This window comes from Spermophilus citellus (assembly GCF_964194105.1).
Source record: "Spermophilus citellus genome assembly, chromosome: 15".
Classification (NCBI taxonomy): domain Eukaryota; kingdom Metazoa; phylum Chordata; class Mammalia; order Rodentia; family Sciuridae; genus Spermophilus; species Spermophilus citellus.
The window spans coordinates 27,664,687-27,683,408 of NC_138195.1; the positions used below are offsets into that span (position 1 = coordinate 27,664,687).

The 18,722-nt window shown below is 35.1% G+C and overlaps 1 protein-coding gene across 1 annotated transcript in view; it reads left to right on the forward strand.

The window, feature by feature from the left end:
- LOC308634101 (uncharacterized protein) overlaps positions 1–18,722 on the forward strand; it is a gene marked incomplete at both ends in the record, with an annotated part of 74,520 nt that overhangs the window by 933 nt on the left and 54,865 nt on the right. The window contains 8 exons of the mRNA XM_081267659.1: positions 789–903; positions 1,069–1,242; positions 4,199–4,305; positions 5,595–5,732; positions 8,058–8,116; positions 9,256–9,277; positions 12,620–12,692; positions 18,433–18,490. Coding sequence (XP_081123785.1) covers positions 789–903; positions 1,069–1,242; positions 4,199–4,305; positions 5,595–5,732; positions 8,058–8,116; positions 9,256–9,277; positions 12,620–12,692; positions 18,433–18,490 — 746 coding nt within the window. The remainder of the gene's footprint in view (positions 1–788; positions 904–1,068; positions 1,243–4,198; positions 4,306–5,594; positions 5,733–8,057; positions 8,117–9,255; positions 9,278–12,619; positions 12,693–18,432; positions 18,491–18,722) is intronic.

The window sequence follows — 18,722 nt, forward strand, 5'->3', positions numbered from 1 at the left end:
TTCGTAACCAGATTTGCCGAGAAGTCTGGATTTCCTGCAAGCTTTGCACTAATTTCAGGTACTTCCCCTGAGAGAGGATAGCAGTCACTGGGAGATTTCACACTTAATGAAACCACAAACACATTATGCTTTTTTGTCGAACCTCCAGTTCTGTTTCCAGTACTGCCTTTACCACCTTATATCCCAAACGTCCACCTATCTGGTTGGAGGAGTCCAGGGTTGATTGGAGAGCAGGTGGCAGGACTTTCAGGAACCCTTGGCCACACTGGCCACATCTATACTGCTGTTTCAGGCAGGTGGATGGGGTTTCCTGATCATGCGCAGTCAGCACTCTGCTGGACTGGCAGCCTGGATGATCATGAGTGGAGGAGGATCACTGAAGATATCTACAGTGACTTCTTTTAGGCTTGCTGTAAATCCTGAGGTTCTCTTGGGAAACAACTGAGCTTTTCAAGACCTCCCTGAATGTCATTGATTTCTGCTCCATCATGATGTATTATATCTTGGAGCTATTCATAGTGTTTACAGGAGAAAACTCCTCTCCAGAGGGCCTGAGTTTCTTTGAGAGCTCAGGTTGAGCACGCGCAGTGTCACTGTCCTTTAGGCTCTGCAAGCTCACTTGTGTTTAGCAGGGTTGTTTGTGAATGACTATTCTGCCCTGGAAGGACACCAGATCTTGGAGCTGCCTTGGTTAGTCACTGTGGCAGACTAGGTTGGCTCACCTCTTGGATTCAATGGGTGGTGAAAAGTGCTCTATGATCTCCTAATGAATCTTCTTACTTTCCCAGGACCCCTCTCCATCTTGCTTGTGCTTTTGGACACTGGGATGTGGTGGCCCTCTTAATAGAGAAGAAATGCAATCTTGAACTTTTGGATAATGAGTACAACACACCTCTGATTAAGGTACACAGTTAGTAGCCTAGGGTTTCTGCAGGAGATGGATTTGATTGAAATGCATAAATAAAAGGGGCTTAATATAATTTAAATATAACTAATTAGTGGACCCTATAAAATGTTTGGCTTGTATTTCTTGTATCTATGATACATTTCTTGGTACAATACCAACAGGCAGCAGAACACCAGCATTTGCGCTGTGTAAATCTTCTTCTCGATAATGGCGCCAATCCAAATGTTCAGGACCCGGATGGTTGGTCTCCTCTCCACAATGCCGTCCTTTCTAGGACCACTGCAATGGCAGAAAAACTGCTTTCACACAATGCAAATATGGAATTGCAAAACAAGGTACACATCACTGAATTTTATTTCGAGATTATTTGAAATACTTTTGTTTTCATAATGACGTATGTTGGGATTATTTCCATATTAAGAAGCTGAAGCACTCAGTGCAGGAAAATGTGTTGAAATGAATGGACTTTTGAGATTTCACTTTAAATACCGATACTTTAAAAGTATTAGGAGGTACAGCTTTCAGGTATGCACCAATGGCAAATATTTGTAAAAATACTGAATTTTTAAGTTAAAACATTTCCTGTGTCCAAATTATTTTTTGCACCAAGACCTTTTTCTAAATAGTGTAAAAGAAAACAGGGAAGCAAATTTTGCCCTGGAAATAGGGTTTATCTTAAAACTCAAACAAAACAAAGCATTTTACAATAAATGGTGATCTTTTTGATGTGGGAAAAGTTACATGAAAGTTAAATATCTCTCTGTGGTAAGGCTTGAGCAGGAAATGTGGAAAAGCAGATAATTTTCCAATGAGGAAATTTAGATAATTAAGGAAAAAATACCAAGAAGAGTTTAGTTTTTTCTAATTTTTCTCAGTTTCTGTGTATGGATGAGGTGCTATTCGATCTGGGGAACAACAATACTTAATTTAGGGAAGGAAGATGCAGAGTTGCAAATGTGTTTAAAATGCAGTTTTAGGTGGGTTCTGAGGAAACCATGTTGGCAGTGACTAGGCAGTGATTATGGGAAGCTAGTGGGGAGAACACATTATTAACTGATAGATGATGTTGTTCTGCCTGAAACAACCAACTAGATAAGAGTCAAACCACGCTGTCAAACCTACACTATCTTATTAAAATGTGGGAGCTAAGGAGCTTACATATGAAACCAAGCTGCATTTTGAATTTACTGGTCCTTATTCTGCCACTGTCTAGGAAAATTACATGGAGTATTGTTAAATCACTCTCTCTCTTGCCTGTTTTTATTTTTTATTTTTTATTTTTTGGCAACTCTCCAAATTGTAAAGGGAATTGTTCCTGAAAATGAGAGATGAGATGAAGAGATGATTGTCTGGTCTTCTAGTTCTCTGCTCCAATGCTATCACAAAGTGACCTGGGGGAGATTTAAATATTGTCAAACCTAGGCTTTTCCCTGGAGGTTTATATTCACTAAATCCAATAGGCCCTGGACATGGATATTTGCAATATTTCCTGAGATTCTGACCCAACTCCTGGAAAAGAATCACTCAATAGAGAGTATAATATACAAAATCCCAGATCCCCAAAACTGAAGAAATAACTGGGAGAATTGGAGTTTGACTAGGTACAACTTCCTTCCAATCTCTCCTTTCTGACCAAATTAATTTAACTTACATTTGTTTTTTTCTATTTCCATGCCTTGGAATTTAAAAGAAGTATGATTAGTGATATATTTTTGGCTTACAGAATACAACCTTTTTCCTTTCAACAAACATTAATCAACTACTATCATTGGAAAGGTGATTAGAAATTTTCTTATGGCTAGTCTTTCAATAAGCAGAGACCAACCTTTTAAGGATTTTATGTCTCTGTTATCATTCCATTCATTGGGTCAACAAAACCTGACTTGAAAAATGATTTTCTTGGTTAGGAACGACAAATGTTGAAGATTTTTAGCAGAGGTTGGATGCTACTCTATATCATTAGGTCTATTATGTTTCTGGGCCTGACGTAATCAGCCTAGCAGTTTTAAAAACTGAAAACTATGTAGTAAGAACATCATGAGGGCTCCTCTTAATAATTTAGTGTCAGCATTCCTATGCATCTAAATTCTTATTTAAATAATCATCTGGGAGAACAGTGAACAAATGGAGTATGTGTTTATAGTTGGTAGAAAAAATATTAAAATGAAGATGTTACGAATTTTTTGTATTATATTTTGAGGTCTCATTTTTGGGTGAAAAATTATATTAAAGAAAGGAAAGATTTTACATGCAAACACTTGCTTTGAACATAACCACTCGTATACTCACAGTAAAGATAAAATCAAGAGCTGCAGACTAAATGTAACACACAGATATATGTGTTATATTCATTCATTGAGTCACCATTTAAAATGCAGGTGATTTAGTGTCTTTTATGGTGTTAAATTTAATCCATGTACGTCAATGTAAAACATTTGTTGATTCACAAAATTTTTGAATTAATTAATAACTTTAAATTGCAATTAAAATGGGAGCAGAGTAAAAGAGAATTTAAAAAGTAGATGCGGACTATGATAGTAATGATAATTATAACCCAGGATTATCATTATAAGTGAGCATATATTTTGTGTTGAGCTTTCTAACAGCTAATACAAACAGTTTTCATTGTATAATATCAGCAAATTCAGGGAACAATTAAGAATGAAATCAAAGGTCATTTTGAGCCTCTTTTAATTCAAAACCCATTTCCTTAGAAATCTATTGAAGCAGGAGTGCCTGACATTGGTATTTGGGATCCTGACACCATAGATAGAATCACATGGGTTTATACAACATGAGGGAAGCTTTCTCCTCATTGGAAAACTCTCAAGAGTTGTCTCCTAGCAACTCTTAATTCCTCAAATGTAACTGTTTTATACAAAAAATAATGTTCAAATTGGTATTAATGATGGCAAAGGACTTCTTTAATATCTGACATATTTCTCTAACAAGGAATCTTTATGATGAAGCTTGGTATTTATGGAAAAGTAGATATTCTTTGGAATAGATGGATAATCCACACTCTAAAAAAGAAAATTTAGCACATTAATTCAACAAAAGTACCCAAATCATTTACCTTTAGGTTTTGGGGTTTGGGGTTTTTGAGATAAAAGATCTAGTCCCTGTCCTCAACAAGTTCTTGGTTTAGAAGGGAGCTGCAACCACACAACATCAATAAACCAGGATAAATGCTATGATGGAGACCAAGATTTCTGGAACCCATTATATCTTTTATAATTTTTCTGCTTCAGCTGAGAAATTTTGTGAATAAATTGTTTTATTTTTTTCTAGGATGGCCACACGCCACTTCTACTTGCTTTGAAGCACAACAGACAAAAAGTCGCAGCATTGTTAATTCACAAAAAAGCAAATATACATGCAGTTGACAAGGAGAAAAGGTATAGTAGTGATATCTTTCAAAGTTTAATGGAATGATAATAATAATTCAAGTAAAAATATTAAATTAATGGGAAGAAGAATATTAACTTACAATTATTGGGATAAATTGAAATATAGGAACACATATCACCTTTTAGAAAAGTAATTATATGGGCTAATACAAATAACATTATATAGTATGATCAGATTCCATTATAATATTTGTTGATGTTTGTCATGTGTAAACTGATTTGATTTGTCACATTATCAACCCTTTAGCCAAGGGTATTTCACATTAATTTTACAAAGTATTGGCTTTTTGTTTACTTTTGCATTCGATACTGAATTGCTTAACCTTTTATCATATTTAAACTTCTGCATCTTATGTATGTTTTCTTTTACAATGCTCTATTGATCATAAGTAGATGTTGAAAGCCATTTACTTTTGGATGATCCTTTGCTTAAACTGCTTTTTGAAGAAAATTCATTTTAGGTTATCTCTAGGTGAGTATTAATTGCTATTGGTAGATTATTTTTAATCCCCCCTTTTCATTTCTAACATACTTTGATGGCTATATTTTTAATTGGAGCAAAGGGAAGAAAAGAAGCTTTAATGGGATAAACATTTGCTAATAAACGTGAGTCATAGATGGGTGAGCAAAAGACAAGTGATAGGCTTTAGATCCAAACATGACTGTTTTGCATTCCTTCCTTTGCTAATTGCAAGGTGTGTCACCTTAGAAACATTATTCATCATTAAATATGTTTCCTGAAAATTAAGATAATATATACTTGAAGGTGGTTAGAAAATTACGTATATTGCAGAGGTTTCAGTGCCTAGCAAATGCCCATGATTATCATTACCTGAAACTGCAATGACTATAATTATCATCATTCTTATTCCTATTGTTTTAAGCTTGCAAACAGCCTTTTCTTATTTGACTTTGAAGTGAATGAGAGTTATAACATGTTACATTAGACTAAGGTAAAAATGGATCATTCTTCACTTCAATCTTTACCTATTTCAGCCAAATGACCTCATCATAGATGTGGTCCATCAAAGTACATTAAATGTGCAACTTCTGTTATGTAATACCCAATTGGGATAAGAGGTTTCCTGCTTGTGTTTCTCTATTTGATGTGGAGGTAATATGCAAAGATGAACACTTGGGTGTTAGTATATATAAAGGTTATTTGTACACAATCAAGAACTTAAATTGGTAAAAAGATTAGTTGTTTAAATGATTTTATTAAAGACAATTCATCATTTAAAGTACCTAAGGTTGAAGTTATCTCTCTGTTATTTTAGAACAGCCCTCATACTTGCCACAAAATATAATGCAAAATGTATAGTTGAGCTTCTTCTTCGAGAAGGTATTGATGCCTTTGCTGAAGATCAGTTTGGAAAGAACGCATTATCTCACGCCATTGCTAGTGGTTTCAATGTGTAAGTGTTTACATTAAAATGATATGATTCAATGGAGGTTCAAAATAATTACAACTAATGCATCCTACACACCAATCTGATTTCATAGTTCAGGTATGTTTGGATTGCAGTCAAGACCCCTGCAAAATTCAAGACTCCTTAGAAGGTGCAATGTATGTAGGATTCATTAAGCCCCACCCTCTTTCTGATGGTGCTCATGGTAGAACCCTGTCTCAGGACTTCTAAAACCTTTATCTAAGCCAACTGATTGATTAGCTTCAGTATAGGAGAAAATTATGTTATTCAATTATATTTATAAAAAAATTGAGTTTACAAATTGTTAAATAGCTGATTTATCCTAAGCATTATCCCAGCATTATCCATTATATTCTAAGTATAACCCCTGCATATGGGGCACAAATAACACCATATCTTTGATTTTTTTTGTTTTGGTTATTTGTGTTTTGCCAGTGTCATTTTGGGTTTTGCAAAGCACATTTTCTTTGGTTGTGGGAGGCCCCATGTCAGAGTTTAACAGAAAATCTTACTTTCTCTAGGAACTAGTTGTTCAACCATTCTCCTTGGATTTCTTTGAGGAGTTTCTTATGCCTAAGGGAGAAATCTCTTTCACCAGAGGGTAGATAAAAAGGACTTCCCAGACATTCTTTTGTTTCTGTCCATTGGGTTGCTGTAATGTTGCAGTTAGAAGTAGTCCTGCAATCTGGTAATGATTAACTTCACTACCAGGTTGTCCTGACTGATCCAGATCCCTGAGTCTTCATGGTGACATAAGCTTAGACTTAAAATTTACAACTTATTTTTCTTCTAAGTATCGGTATGGTTATCACCTCATCTATTGTTTCCCAGTTGGCACTCTGCTTTGGTAGCTGGATCTCCTAACTTTGGTCACCCCAGGGTGAACATGCCAATCCTGCCCTCCCACTCAAAACCTTATGTGCAGTCCACATGCTAGCCCAGACCTTTATGATGGTCCTTTGAGGGTTTTGTTTGTCTTTTTGGATCATTCAAAATAATCCAACAATCTCAAATAATGTTATAGGAAAAGTTCAGAGTTCCCTTTTATCTCTTCTAACTGATCTGTAGGCCAAAGCCCCATTATATCTTATAAAGCACATTTTCTTTGGTCATGGGAAGCCCCATGACAGTGATTCTAATTGGTACCTTAAGTGATTTTTTTCCCCATGGCAATAAAAATTTTCCATGCTGCTTTCATGTCTGCTTCATTTTTCAGAACATTTCAAGTTCTTTCTCACAAATAAGACATTAAGCAGCATCCTCAAAAACTAAAGTAAATTCATTGAACCTAGAGCTAAGCCTCATCATGATTTGTCAGTATTCATGTGTAAAAGAGGGTTTTGTGTTTCAAGTTAGCTAGAGATCAGTGTGGAAATTAAGCTTCATTCTGAATAAAGATCTACTGGTTCCATTTGATTAGGTAGAAAAGGAATAGTAATAATCCAAGCTAACTGATTGATTAGTTTCAGTATAAGGAGAAAATTATGTTATTCAATTATATTTATAAATAAATTGAGTTATAAATTATTAAGCACCTGATTTATCCTAAACAATATAGCACAAGAATAGTATAGTCAATGACCCAAATTAGGACTCATTAGAATTTGTTAATAATTGCAATATTTGATCATTAGAACCTGTGAAAAAACTGAGATTGGATTTTTACTTGAGTTTCAGAGTTCAACATTAACGTACAAATCATTCCGTTACTTTACTATTTCTCTCAGCATTGTTTATATTAACTCACTAAATCTTCATAGCAACCTGGTGACCTAGAGCAGTACAGTCCTTATTTTTTAGAAGGAGACTTTGAGCCTAAGAGCAATGACTTGTGTCAAAACACAAAGCTATTGTTGACAGAGAGAGGACATCTTCTGAGTTCAGAATGCTTTCCTTATGTCAAGCTAATATAGTTAATATTTGAGCAGGTGAAATGAAAGTGAATTATAAATGTGAACATTCATTTCACCTTACTTTGTTTTTCTTTGATTACAACTTATGGATGCAGTCTTTGGGATGCTGAGGCAGGAGGGTCGCATGAGCCCAGGATTTGAAGACTAGCCTGGGCAATGTAGTAAAACCTCATCTCTAAAACAAAACATAATAAATACCCCCTTCCCCAAACATCCTAAAAATAACTGCAAGGTTAATACCATGCATAGAGAACTTGCACATTTGAAATATGTGGGGCTAAGTACTGATATTAGTTCTAATGCTATCTATAATACTCTTCACAATTTATATTTGGTTAGTGTTTCTCACATCAGTCTTAAGATACTAATTTTATTCCTTTTTTGTACATTGTAATAGGAAAATAATTCTGGCACATACACGAGCAGTATTTATTGAAACGCAAGCCAGGAAAGCAGGTAATACTTCTGATAGTGAATTGCCCTTAGTGTTCCTACCCTACATAAAAAAGTAAGAGTAAGAAAGTGCCATCATAAAGGAGTGGCATCAGATCAATGTGTATAGGACATTCATATTTTCCTTAATTTCCTTTTTAATAGCCTATAATTTAGAATTCTTTAAGAAATGGTAGAGAATTTATATTTTCAAACAATGTTTTCTGAAAAAGATTTCGTTATTTAAAATTTGGCCTCAGAAATCTTACTTGTCTTTGTATAAATCATATTTTAAAATTAGTATGTTGTGTAATTCTTCTATAGTGACATTACAGTAAATTGGGCTTGTTATAAAACTGGATACTTTTTTAGTATAATTATTGACTCCTGTTTTGGGCACTAATGAGTGGATTTCACTGTGACATTTCCACACAGGGATATCATATCATATTTGAATCCTCTCTATCCTCCCTACGTTCCCTTCTCTGTTTCTCCCCAGTCTTTTTCCTCGTCCCTATAGTCACTTGTAGTTTCAGACCATCCTTTAATTTATTTGTTTTCCAGGCTGTACATGTGAGGGAAACACAGGATACTTGCCTTTCTGGTTTACTCTGCTTAACAGGATAATTGCCCTTGTATATTCCAGTTTGGTTCCCTCCTGCAGGGCTTGAAATAATCATTGTATACTTATCTGGTTTTTAAAGTTTCAGTTTAAAAATGTACTGTACTTCTGATAGCTTTGCCTGTATAACTGTTTCAACCATTGTCTCTTGTAGCTTTCAGTATTCTTTCTGATTTTGTATTTTTGACAATTTTATATAATAATATGATGTGGAGAGTTTCTTTTCTGGTCAGGTCCACTTGGGGTTCTAAACACTTTCTGTTCCTGGGTGTCTATATATTTCCCATGATATGGTGCATTTTCTAGTATTATTTCACAGAATAAGTTTGCTATGCCTACAGTCTGTACCTTTGCTCCTTTTATGTACCCTTGATTCACAGTGCATTAATTGCCTATCAGTAGTATAATTGGTAGCCAGTATAGAATAGTCTTCAGGAATGGTCCAAAAGAATTGCTTTATAAGAAAGCATGATTCATGAATTTCTACTATTTATGTTTTGTATTGTTGATAACATATTTATTTTACCATTTGCTTTTATAGTGGGTGGTGACTCTTCAACCAGGTATGTTTTTGTTTTTTGGTGGTGCTGGGGATTGAACCCAGGGCCTTTGTGCATGCAAGGCAAGTACTCTACCAAATGAGCTATATCCCCAGCCCTCAACCAGGTAGGATTCTACCAGTTAAAAAAGAAAAAAAATAATGACCTCATAAGCTAATAAGGGAATGCAACAGAAAGAAATGAAAATTGTTGGATGTTCTAGTCTGAGCCAGACACCATAATATGTGCTTAGCACTTCATCACACCACCTTTGAAAGTATCTGTGCTATTATAACCTATTAATTACTGATTAAGCACCAGTCATTCAAAAAAGTTGACTAATGGGCCCCTCATAATCTTATTTCTGGCCTCTGATTTGATCATCAGCCTGTCTGGCTGATAAATTCATTCTATTGCCCTTTTCCATAGATTGATAGGGACCTGTATGACACAAAGGATCAAGATTCAGGTCCATAACAGATGAATTCATAAGTTCAAATTTATTTGTCTGTTAATGCTTAAATCAGGCATTTTCTTAAAAACCTGTTTGTACTTGAATTTGTGCTAATATTTTTAAAACTTGCACCAGTAAGTGTTGTACCTTTTGTTTAGTATTGGGGATTGAACTCAGGGGCACTTGATCACTGAGTCACATCCCCAGCCCTAATTTCAATTTTATTTAGAGACAGGGTCTCACTGAGTTGTTTAGCACCTCACTTTTGCTGAGGCTGGGTTTGAACTCATGATCTCCTACGTCAGCCTCCAGAGCTGCTAGGATTACAGGCCTGCGCCACTACACCCAGCAAATGGTAACTTTTTAACTTCAAATGTTTTAGGGCAAATCTCACATACCAGTGGTCATAGGACCATGGGTTTTACATAAGCAGAGTCAGGCAATTGGGCTGGAGTTGTGGCTCAGAGGTAGAGCACTCACCTACCATGTGTGAAGTCCTGGGTTTGGTCCTCAGCACCACATATGAATAAAATAAATTTTTTTTAAGTCAGGAAATTACTGATGAGGAATTGTTTTCCTGGAAGTGAAGAATACATATGACCTGTCTGTGATATATAAACAATTATTAATTGTTAATAATGATTAATATTAATATTAATAATATATAGTTATTAATTACATTAATCTTCTTCAATAATTATTTAGAGAATAGCTTAATAGATTTATCTAGTTCTTGATTTCATAGTTGATTGTCACATCAAGCTAGCGCCCCTGCCTAGTTCTAAAAAGATTTTTCTTTTTTCATCATTTGTTTTTTCCATGGCTATGATGTATTCTTGAAAAAACTTTTAACTTTCTCTGCTGTTTTTGTTGATGTTTGGTCTTTTAAAAAATTACTGTCAGCTAAGTACTAAATAATTCTCTAGATAAAATCAAAATCACAGAGAATAACAGAATTTTAAAGACTCGTAGTCATGAGACAAAGAAACCTCCAATACTTCAAAATATTTTAAACATTCTGCCCAAATGGTTGTTAGGATGGACAACCTAAATCTTAAATATATTAAACGACCTTATATGGTTGTAGAAAGTAACAGCAATGACATTTGAACTCATATTTCTTAATGGAAAGCCAAATACTGTCCTGAATGACAGTACCATTGGTGAGTGTTTTAACAATAAAATGGAACAGTGAGTCTAGTGAGCCCAAACATGGATGATAGGAAGAGAATTAGTAAGTGAACCTGGAGGTAGAACATCATAAAAGAACTACAGAGGGAGGGCATATTGAAGAGGAAAAACTGAGTTGGGTAGGAATCATTGTTTTCCCGGAAGAAAACAAAATATCTGGGTTTACACCTGGTTTGATGAAGACGAAACAGGAATTTAGGACATGGATTTTGGGAACTATGTAGAAAATGATATTAAAATAAGGGATTCGAAGGAGTCCAAAACAAGTTGTTGCTTGTAGGAACTGACATACTTTCAGGTTTGTATTGAAAGATGTTAAAACCTTTTGAGCTACTGGGAAGATTATCTAGAGTACATAGGATCCTGAGGTGGTTTACCAGACTTCAAGCACCAAAGGACTAGCAGTTGCTCAACCACATGATCTATGGCCCAGAGCAGGCATAGGCTCACTTCTGCCACTTTTGCCACCTTCTCATTTTCCTCCTATGTTTAGGTAGGGTAAGACAGGGGTACAATCTGGCAGAGCTATCACAGAGCTTTAGTTGGATGGTTGGTAACATGCTTATGCTGAGACCACTGACTGAGACTCCATTTAGCTTGTTTTCTAGGAGTGAGGAAAGAGCAGCTCCCACTCATGGTCATTGAAGCCAACCTTGTTCAGGAAAGTACATCTTTATAGGATGAAGCTTGAAAGGTCCTGCAGAAGGAGGACATGGGAGTGGAAGCCCACAGGAAGGAAGATGTTGAGATATTTGAGGACACAGAAGTACAACTTATTTAGATAGTACTTAGGGAAACAGAGTCCCACGTGCAGTCCTCTACCTCAGAGGCAATCATTCCCACTGAGTGCCTGAGTGTCTGTGAATATTTTGAAGTGCTTTCATGGCCCTGAATAAGGCAGGACTTGTACTGGGAAATTAATTGAATTATATAATTTATAATGTTTTAATGTGTCTAAGAAAGGAATTCCCAATAACAACATATGCATTTTTTTTCTCTTGTTCATCTTTCAAACCATTGACATGTTTCAGGGAAATCCCTGTGCCATTTTTTAGTAAAGGGAGGCAATAGGTACATATTGTAAGTGGTTTCCATGCCAAAGCACCAAGGTTACCACATTCAAGTTAGCCAACTCTGATCCAGGGAGAAAAAAGGGAGAAGGAGCAGTATATCTTTCTACCTCATGCTAGATTATCAGGTTTGTTTCAGTCCAGGCCACAAAGGTTATGTTGGCCTCTGATTGGATTCTTCAGTTCAGCCTTCAGGGCAGGAGGTAGTTTCTGAAGATAAATGATTCTCAGACTTGGCTAATATATTGGCTCTCACTGTTTGAAATTGATCTAAGTATGACTTCACTGAATGATTCATAGAATGGGAAAAGCGAAGGCAGAAAGAGGTAAACAAAAATTTTGTTAAAATGGAGGTCATATTTTAATCCTCTCAGTCAAAAACCTGATTCTGGGGCTGGGGATGTGGCTCAAGCAGTAGCGCGCTAGCCTGGCATACGCACTGCGCTGGGTTCCATCCTCAGCACCACATACAAATAAAGATGTTGTGTCCCCCCAAAACTAAAAAATAAGTATTAAAAAAATTCTCTCTCTCTTAAAAAAAAAAGAAAAAGAAAAAACCTGATTTAATATAGTGATATCCAAACACTCACCAGATTTTATTACTTTAAAAAACCAGACTCACCCATTTTTGTAATACATTTTGCTCTAAAGATTTGCAGAGGAACCTGGTGCTGCTGATACCAAGCCTACTTCAGAAGAGAGCAACAACAAATCTGACACCAAGGTAAATGCCCTGTTGTTAAATTCATTTTCTTGCTGTGAATTTTGTTTGTGAAGTGTTTAGTCTTTCAATTTAGCAATGCTTTTCTTGTCATTTTATTTGGAAATGTTCTAGGACAAATTATCTGATAACAATGTGTTGGGATTTTATTTTTATCTTTTATCAGTGTTCCATCTGATCCTTTAGGCAAGTAGGGGCTTTTGAAAATCCATAACCACAGAAAATTACATTAGTAGAAACATTGTAATTACATTAGTAGAGACTGGGTCAATGATTATTGGATAAATTCACTGTGAATTTAAGCTTCCATAAATTTTAATACTCAGGACAAAATAAATCTTTAATGAATCAAATAAATATTTATGAATCATGAAATTTTCCTAATTCCTTCAATTTGAACACTATGCAGAACACTGCATATAGTTTTTTTTCTTGGCCACTTTGTTTTCATGTCATATATTTTTATGAGAGCTTTTCCTCGATTTCTATTCTAGGTTCCATATTTACATTTAAACTGTGAGAATTTGTTAAAAAGTAGAAATTTTAAACCTGTTTCTCAATATTTCTATTGTAATGGTATTGGACTTTGGTTTTGAGTCTTTTCCATTAAGAGTATTAAATTTCTTAATCTAATTAAAAACTAGATGTCTTCAGCAAATAATAAATAGTTCTTGAAGCAGAAAGTCTGAAAAACCATATAGTATGATTTGAACTTCTAAAAACTTTTTCATTGCAGTGTTTTAAAATATACACTCTGAATTTTTATGTCATAATCTATAATTTCAGGTTCAGAAATTTGTGTACTTAGTTATTTAAGTATTCATTTTAAAGCTCTGTTGTCACTCTTGAGATACTGCAAGATAGGAAACATGGGTGTGTCTTGGAAAACTGAGAATAGGGCATGATGTAAAGTCTTTTACATATATTGTGAACCTGAATAAATGGGAAGACAAGAAGATATCTGAAATAATGAAGTGTTTTAAGTAATAAGCCTGAGGAGTTAATCATGAAGACTATTGGATTTCTGAAAATATGACTTTGGTATATATTTTCCTTTGAAGTTCAAGAGATAAAAGTTCTGGTGAATTACCAGAAACTAATATCACAAATAAGAAGCAAACAAAGTGAGGAAGTGTTACAAATATGAAAGTAGGTAGCAGAATACCCCTTACTTCTTCCAGCTTTGAGCTAAGATTAGGAGTTTAGATCAAAATTTCTTAAAATTTTTGATGCTCAGTCCATGTACTATAAATTACATCTTTTCTAGTTGTATCTGCTCATTAGTGTTCTGATTACCAGTACTCTCTTTCAGAGGCAAATTGGGAAAATTTATTTTATCCTACTAAGAATTTTACAGATTTTAAGCCTTTTTTTTTCCTATTAAAGATGAAGTAGATTGAGGCTAGTTCAGTTAGGCATTAAGCTGTTAATTAAATATTTACAGGTTTAAATATCATCCATCTAGAGAATTAAGATAACTTTTAGCTTAATTAAAGTAATTGATTTCTATTCAGTTGATGTGAGATAAATAGTCCTGATTGTAGGAATTAAGTATTGGTACTTGCTTAGAGCTTTGAAGGCTCTTGGTCTAAATTTAACCTAAATCCCTAGCTTAAGATTGATAGCTAAGATATAAGGTGAAGGGAGAGGGTTGATGCAATTATGAGAGTTGGCATGAGAGGGTTTATTTTTGTTTTTTGAATTGTCACTTTAGTGTTGTTGGATGATGGAAATAGTGTTAGCGATGTTGAGTGGATAATTCGTATATAGAAATATAAGTTTAGTAAGGCTGTTATTGGTATTTATATAGATACATATAATGACATTGCTATTTGATATAAGTTAATAATAATTCATTTTGGGGGTAAATTTTGTTAGTTGGGAAAGTTCACTTAGAGAGATATAAGTACAATAAGTATTATTGAAATTAGTAGAGGAAATTTGTTTCATATGTTGGATAGTGAAAAGGGTGTATGTGTTCCTAAGTCCCTTTGTGGTCGATGGTCACTCAGCTACCTTTTTGCGGGGTGGGGTGGGTAGAGATGTGGAATAAACATACAGACTCTGGGAGCTGGTGAGAGAACTGGCTGAAGACTTACCTCAGGTCGTCATCCAGTAGCTCATTTTATTTTTGGAATGCACACAACTGTTATAGGGTTCAAGTGGGGTGTGCCTGTCAATCATACATAAGCAAGACAATATCCATAAGCCAATCATCTTCTGCCTAATGTAACCGCACTGTGAGGAATCTCTAAATATTGCTGTCATGGTGGAAAGCAATCTGGAAGGGTCTTTGGCCCTTAATGAGTCAGGGGTTTCATGCCCTGAAGCCCCTGACTCTCAGTTTCCTGGCCTGGTAATTTGACAATGCAAACCCAAGTACTGAGGATGTGGTTTCACCCCATCCTGCAGGCACTCCTCTCAGGCCTGAAGGAAGGTGGATATTTTAGGCACCTCCAAGCTGTTCTTAGCTGCTAGCTGTGTCTGAAAGTTATTTCAACAAAAGGGTGGTGGTTTTCTTGTTATAATAGAATAATATGAACATGTGGATTGTATGTATAATGTAAATAATCAGATAAAATATAGTCAATGTGGGATTCAATGCAATGATTGCTATTATTCAGCCTATGTGGGTGATTGATGAGTTGGCCAGGATTTTTTGTAGAATGGTTTGTTTGAGTCCTCCTCAGCCTCCTCATACATTAGACAGAATTGCTATTATTATCATTGCTATCATTGTCATAAGGACAAATTGATTGAGGGAGCAATTTGAAACATAATGGAGTTTGGGGCAATTTTTGACATTGTAGTCAGATTACTGCTGATATAAGTGGAACTCGTTGGGTAATTTTTGGGTCTCATAGGTGAAATGGGGCTAGTCCCATTTTTACTGACAGCACTACAGCAAATATTAGGGGTGAAATTTGGTTGGGTGAGTTGATTAGGGTTCATTGTCCTGAGTGTATAAAACTAGTGATGCTAGAGCCTGAATGAAGAAATATTTGGATGCATTTTCTGTGGATTGAGGGTTTGCTTTGTTAATTAAAATAGGGATAATAGCTAGTATGCTTATTTCTAGTCCTACTGAGGTAAGTAGTCAGTAGGAACTAAATAGTGTAATTAAAATTCCTGAAAATGAGGTGAAATTGATGGTAGAGGCAATTAGGGGATTAATTAGCACAGGAAGGGTATAAACCAACATTTTTGTGGCATAGCCTGACAGCTTATTTACCTGACCTTACTAACAGGACTTTATATGTATGTAAGGTAGCATCAAGAAATTTAGATTCTTAAGGTTAGGTTCAAATCCTATGATTGTAGAAATAAAAGGGTTTAAACCTCTATTACTTACTCTATGAAAGTAACTCTTTTGTCAGACATATTTCTTTAGGTTTGAGGGGTACACATGCCATGACAATGGGCAGGGAGATGTGTCATATGAATATAGAGCTAGTGTTAGGGGTTATAAGTTATTTTCATAATAAATGTATGAGTTGGCCATATCAGAATCATCGGTATGATGCTTGAATTCATAGAAAAGTTGAAGTTAGTACAAGGGTTTTTAGTGCAAAACTGAATATAAATATTTCAGGGATTGGTGGGTTGAAGAATACTCCTATGAAAAAGAGTTGTGGTTAAAGTGTTTATTATAATGATATGAGTGTATTTGGCCAGGAAAAATAAGGCAAAAAGCCCACAACATATTGTAAGTTAAATCCTGATACAAGTTCCTCTTTCTGTTGGTTTGTTTCTGCTACTGTTGAGATGAATCATATTATTGCTATGTTGGTGATAGTGATCCTAAAAATTGTTGAGTTGCAATAAGGGTTGATAAAGTAAATGGCCTGATTATAAGTAGAAATGACAGGAGAATGATGGCCAGAGTTATTTCATATGAGATTGTGCTGCAATTTGTACTGCTGTGATTAGGGCTGTGTATTGGATGCTCATCTCAATCATAAGATTGTACATATGGCTAAGCTTGAGGTTGCAAGGATAAAGAGTACTTCCATATTTATGTTGATGAAGGGTCATGGTGTGGGTAGGGGAATTCACATTGTAAATAAGGTAAGGGCTAGGGAAGGTACAATAATAAATAAAAAGTTGGAAGATGTTAGAGGTTTGTGTGGTTCTTTAATAAATAATTTTATTGCATCAGCAAATGAAGAATGTTTGGGTCTTTTTGGAGTTGTATGTAACCTAGTATTTTTCATTCAACTAAAGTTAAGAAAGCTATTCCTCTAAAATTAGGACAACCAGGAATAATAATTTTACTAAGAACATGTGTTAAGAAAAGGAGTTGAACCTCAGGTAATAAAGTTTGAAGTGTTATGCAATTTCTGGGCTCTGCCATCCTAACAGACCCTGTTCTAGGGCAGGGTAAGTAATGGTTTAATAGGTTTAGATTATTTCATCCATTATTCTAAGGAAAAAGTACAGAATTAGCCTTAATTTTGTTGTCCTTTTTAACTGGGAGAAATATTTTAATAGCTAGAAACTGACCTAGATTTCTCTAGTCTGAACTGAGATCATGCAGGACTTTAATTATTGAACAAATGAACCATTAATGGCAGTTACATTCTTTGGATGTCCTGATCCAACCCATCGAGGTCTTAAACCCTCCTGTCAACCCTCTTGAGTAGGATTGCGCTGTTATCCCTAGGATAACTTGTTCTACTGATTAAATAGCTTGAGTCAATTAATGAGTTTGAATTTAGACAGATGTGTCTGGATTATAATCATTCCAAGGTTGGTTTATACTCTGAGGTCACTCCAACCAAAATTTTTGGCCTATAGGCAGGATTTTATACCCCAAGGGGTTAGTGTCAAGGGTTTATGACTATGGTTATATAATTCAATTTCATATATGGTAATGAAACTGATTTATTATAGAATTTTTTAGAGGAAGAAATTGTAGTGTAATCAAAATCAGTATTATTAGTATTATTTGTCTGGTCCAAATTCTGTGTTGTATTTCTTTCCATGCTCTGCTCTTATTTCTTTCCTTTCTTCTTTGGCTTAAACACATGTTCACTTGAACTGGCCATGTTTCCCTCTTTCTGTTTGTTTCTTTCTCCTCCCTTATCTTTCTAGAAATGTTTTTCCCCTAGGCTCAATATTTCCCTCAGCCACCTGTCCCTCCATGGTGGTTTCTTTAATTAATCTTTCTGTTTTCTATTTGCTGTGTGCACCTGTCATTCATCCATCATTGTCCTACAAGATTCATTATTGCCTTTGTCAGATGCAGCCAAATGTATGCAATCACTTGTCTTCAGGTGTCTGACATACAGGCTAAAAAGACTCTATCCCATCTCAGTTGTAAGTTGTCCTCAAAACTGAGCTCAAGAGGTACTTTGTGCAAATAAAAATCATGGGAACATGAGTAATTACTTTGAATTTCTTAAATGTCAGATTTTGACAAGTATGCTGAGCTACCAATGGATCAAATTTTTACCCAGGATTATTGTGGTCAAGAAAATAATCTATTGGATATCACAGTATCTGTGTAATAACTGACTAGAGGTGAGGGGAGTAATGTTTGGAGATGTCTCTATCATCTCTTATAATTCTCAACCTATGTGAAAATGCAGGTCATTAAATGGCAGAATTGGGATTGAAATTTACATCAGAATAATTCAGAAACCTGTGTTTTTTTCCAATGTATCCTGTAGTAATGCTGAATATTATAATTATTTTATCAAATGTAATGCTCATTACACATAAAGCCTTTCTTCCTTCCCAGAATGTACCTGAAGAAAAAGAAAGTGTATGTGGAGATGTTCAGCAATCCAAGAAAGCTGGTAAGATATTTGAAGTCTGCTCATTCTTGTGCTGTTTGTTGACTTGAGATTATAGACATTTTCATGTTTTCATTAACATAGAAGCAAAATGTGAGATGGACAAACCAACAAATGCCATAATTTGCACTTATTCAATTAGAGGGCAATTGGAGAAGCAGTATACACATCTCATAATCATGTAAATGATTCTAATGTGTTCCACAAATGGCATATCCTGTACATTCTAACAGCA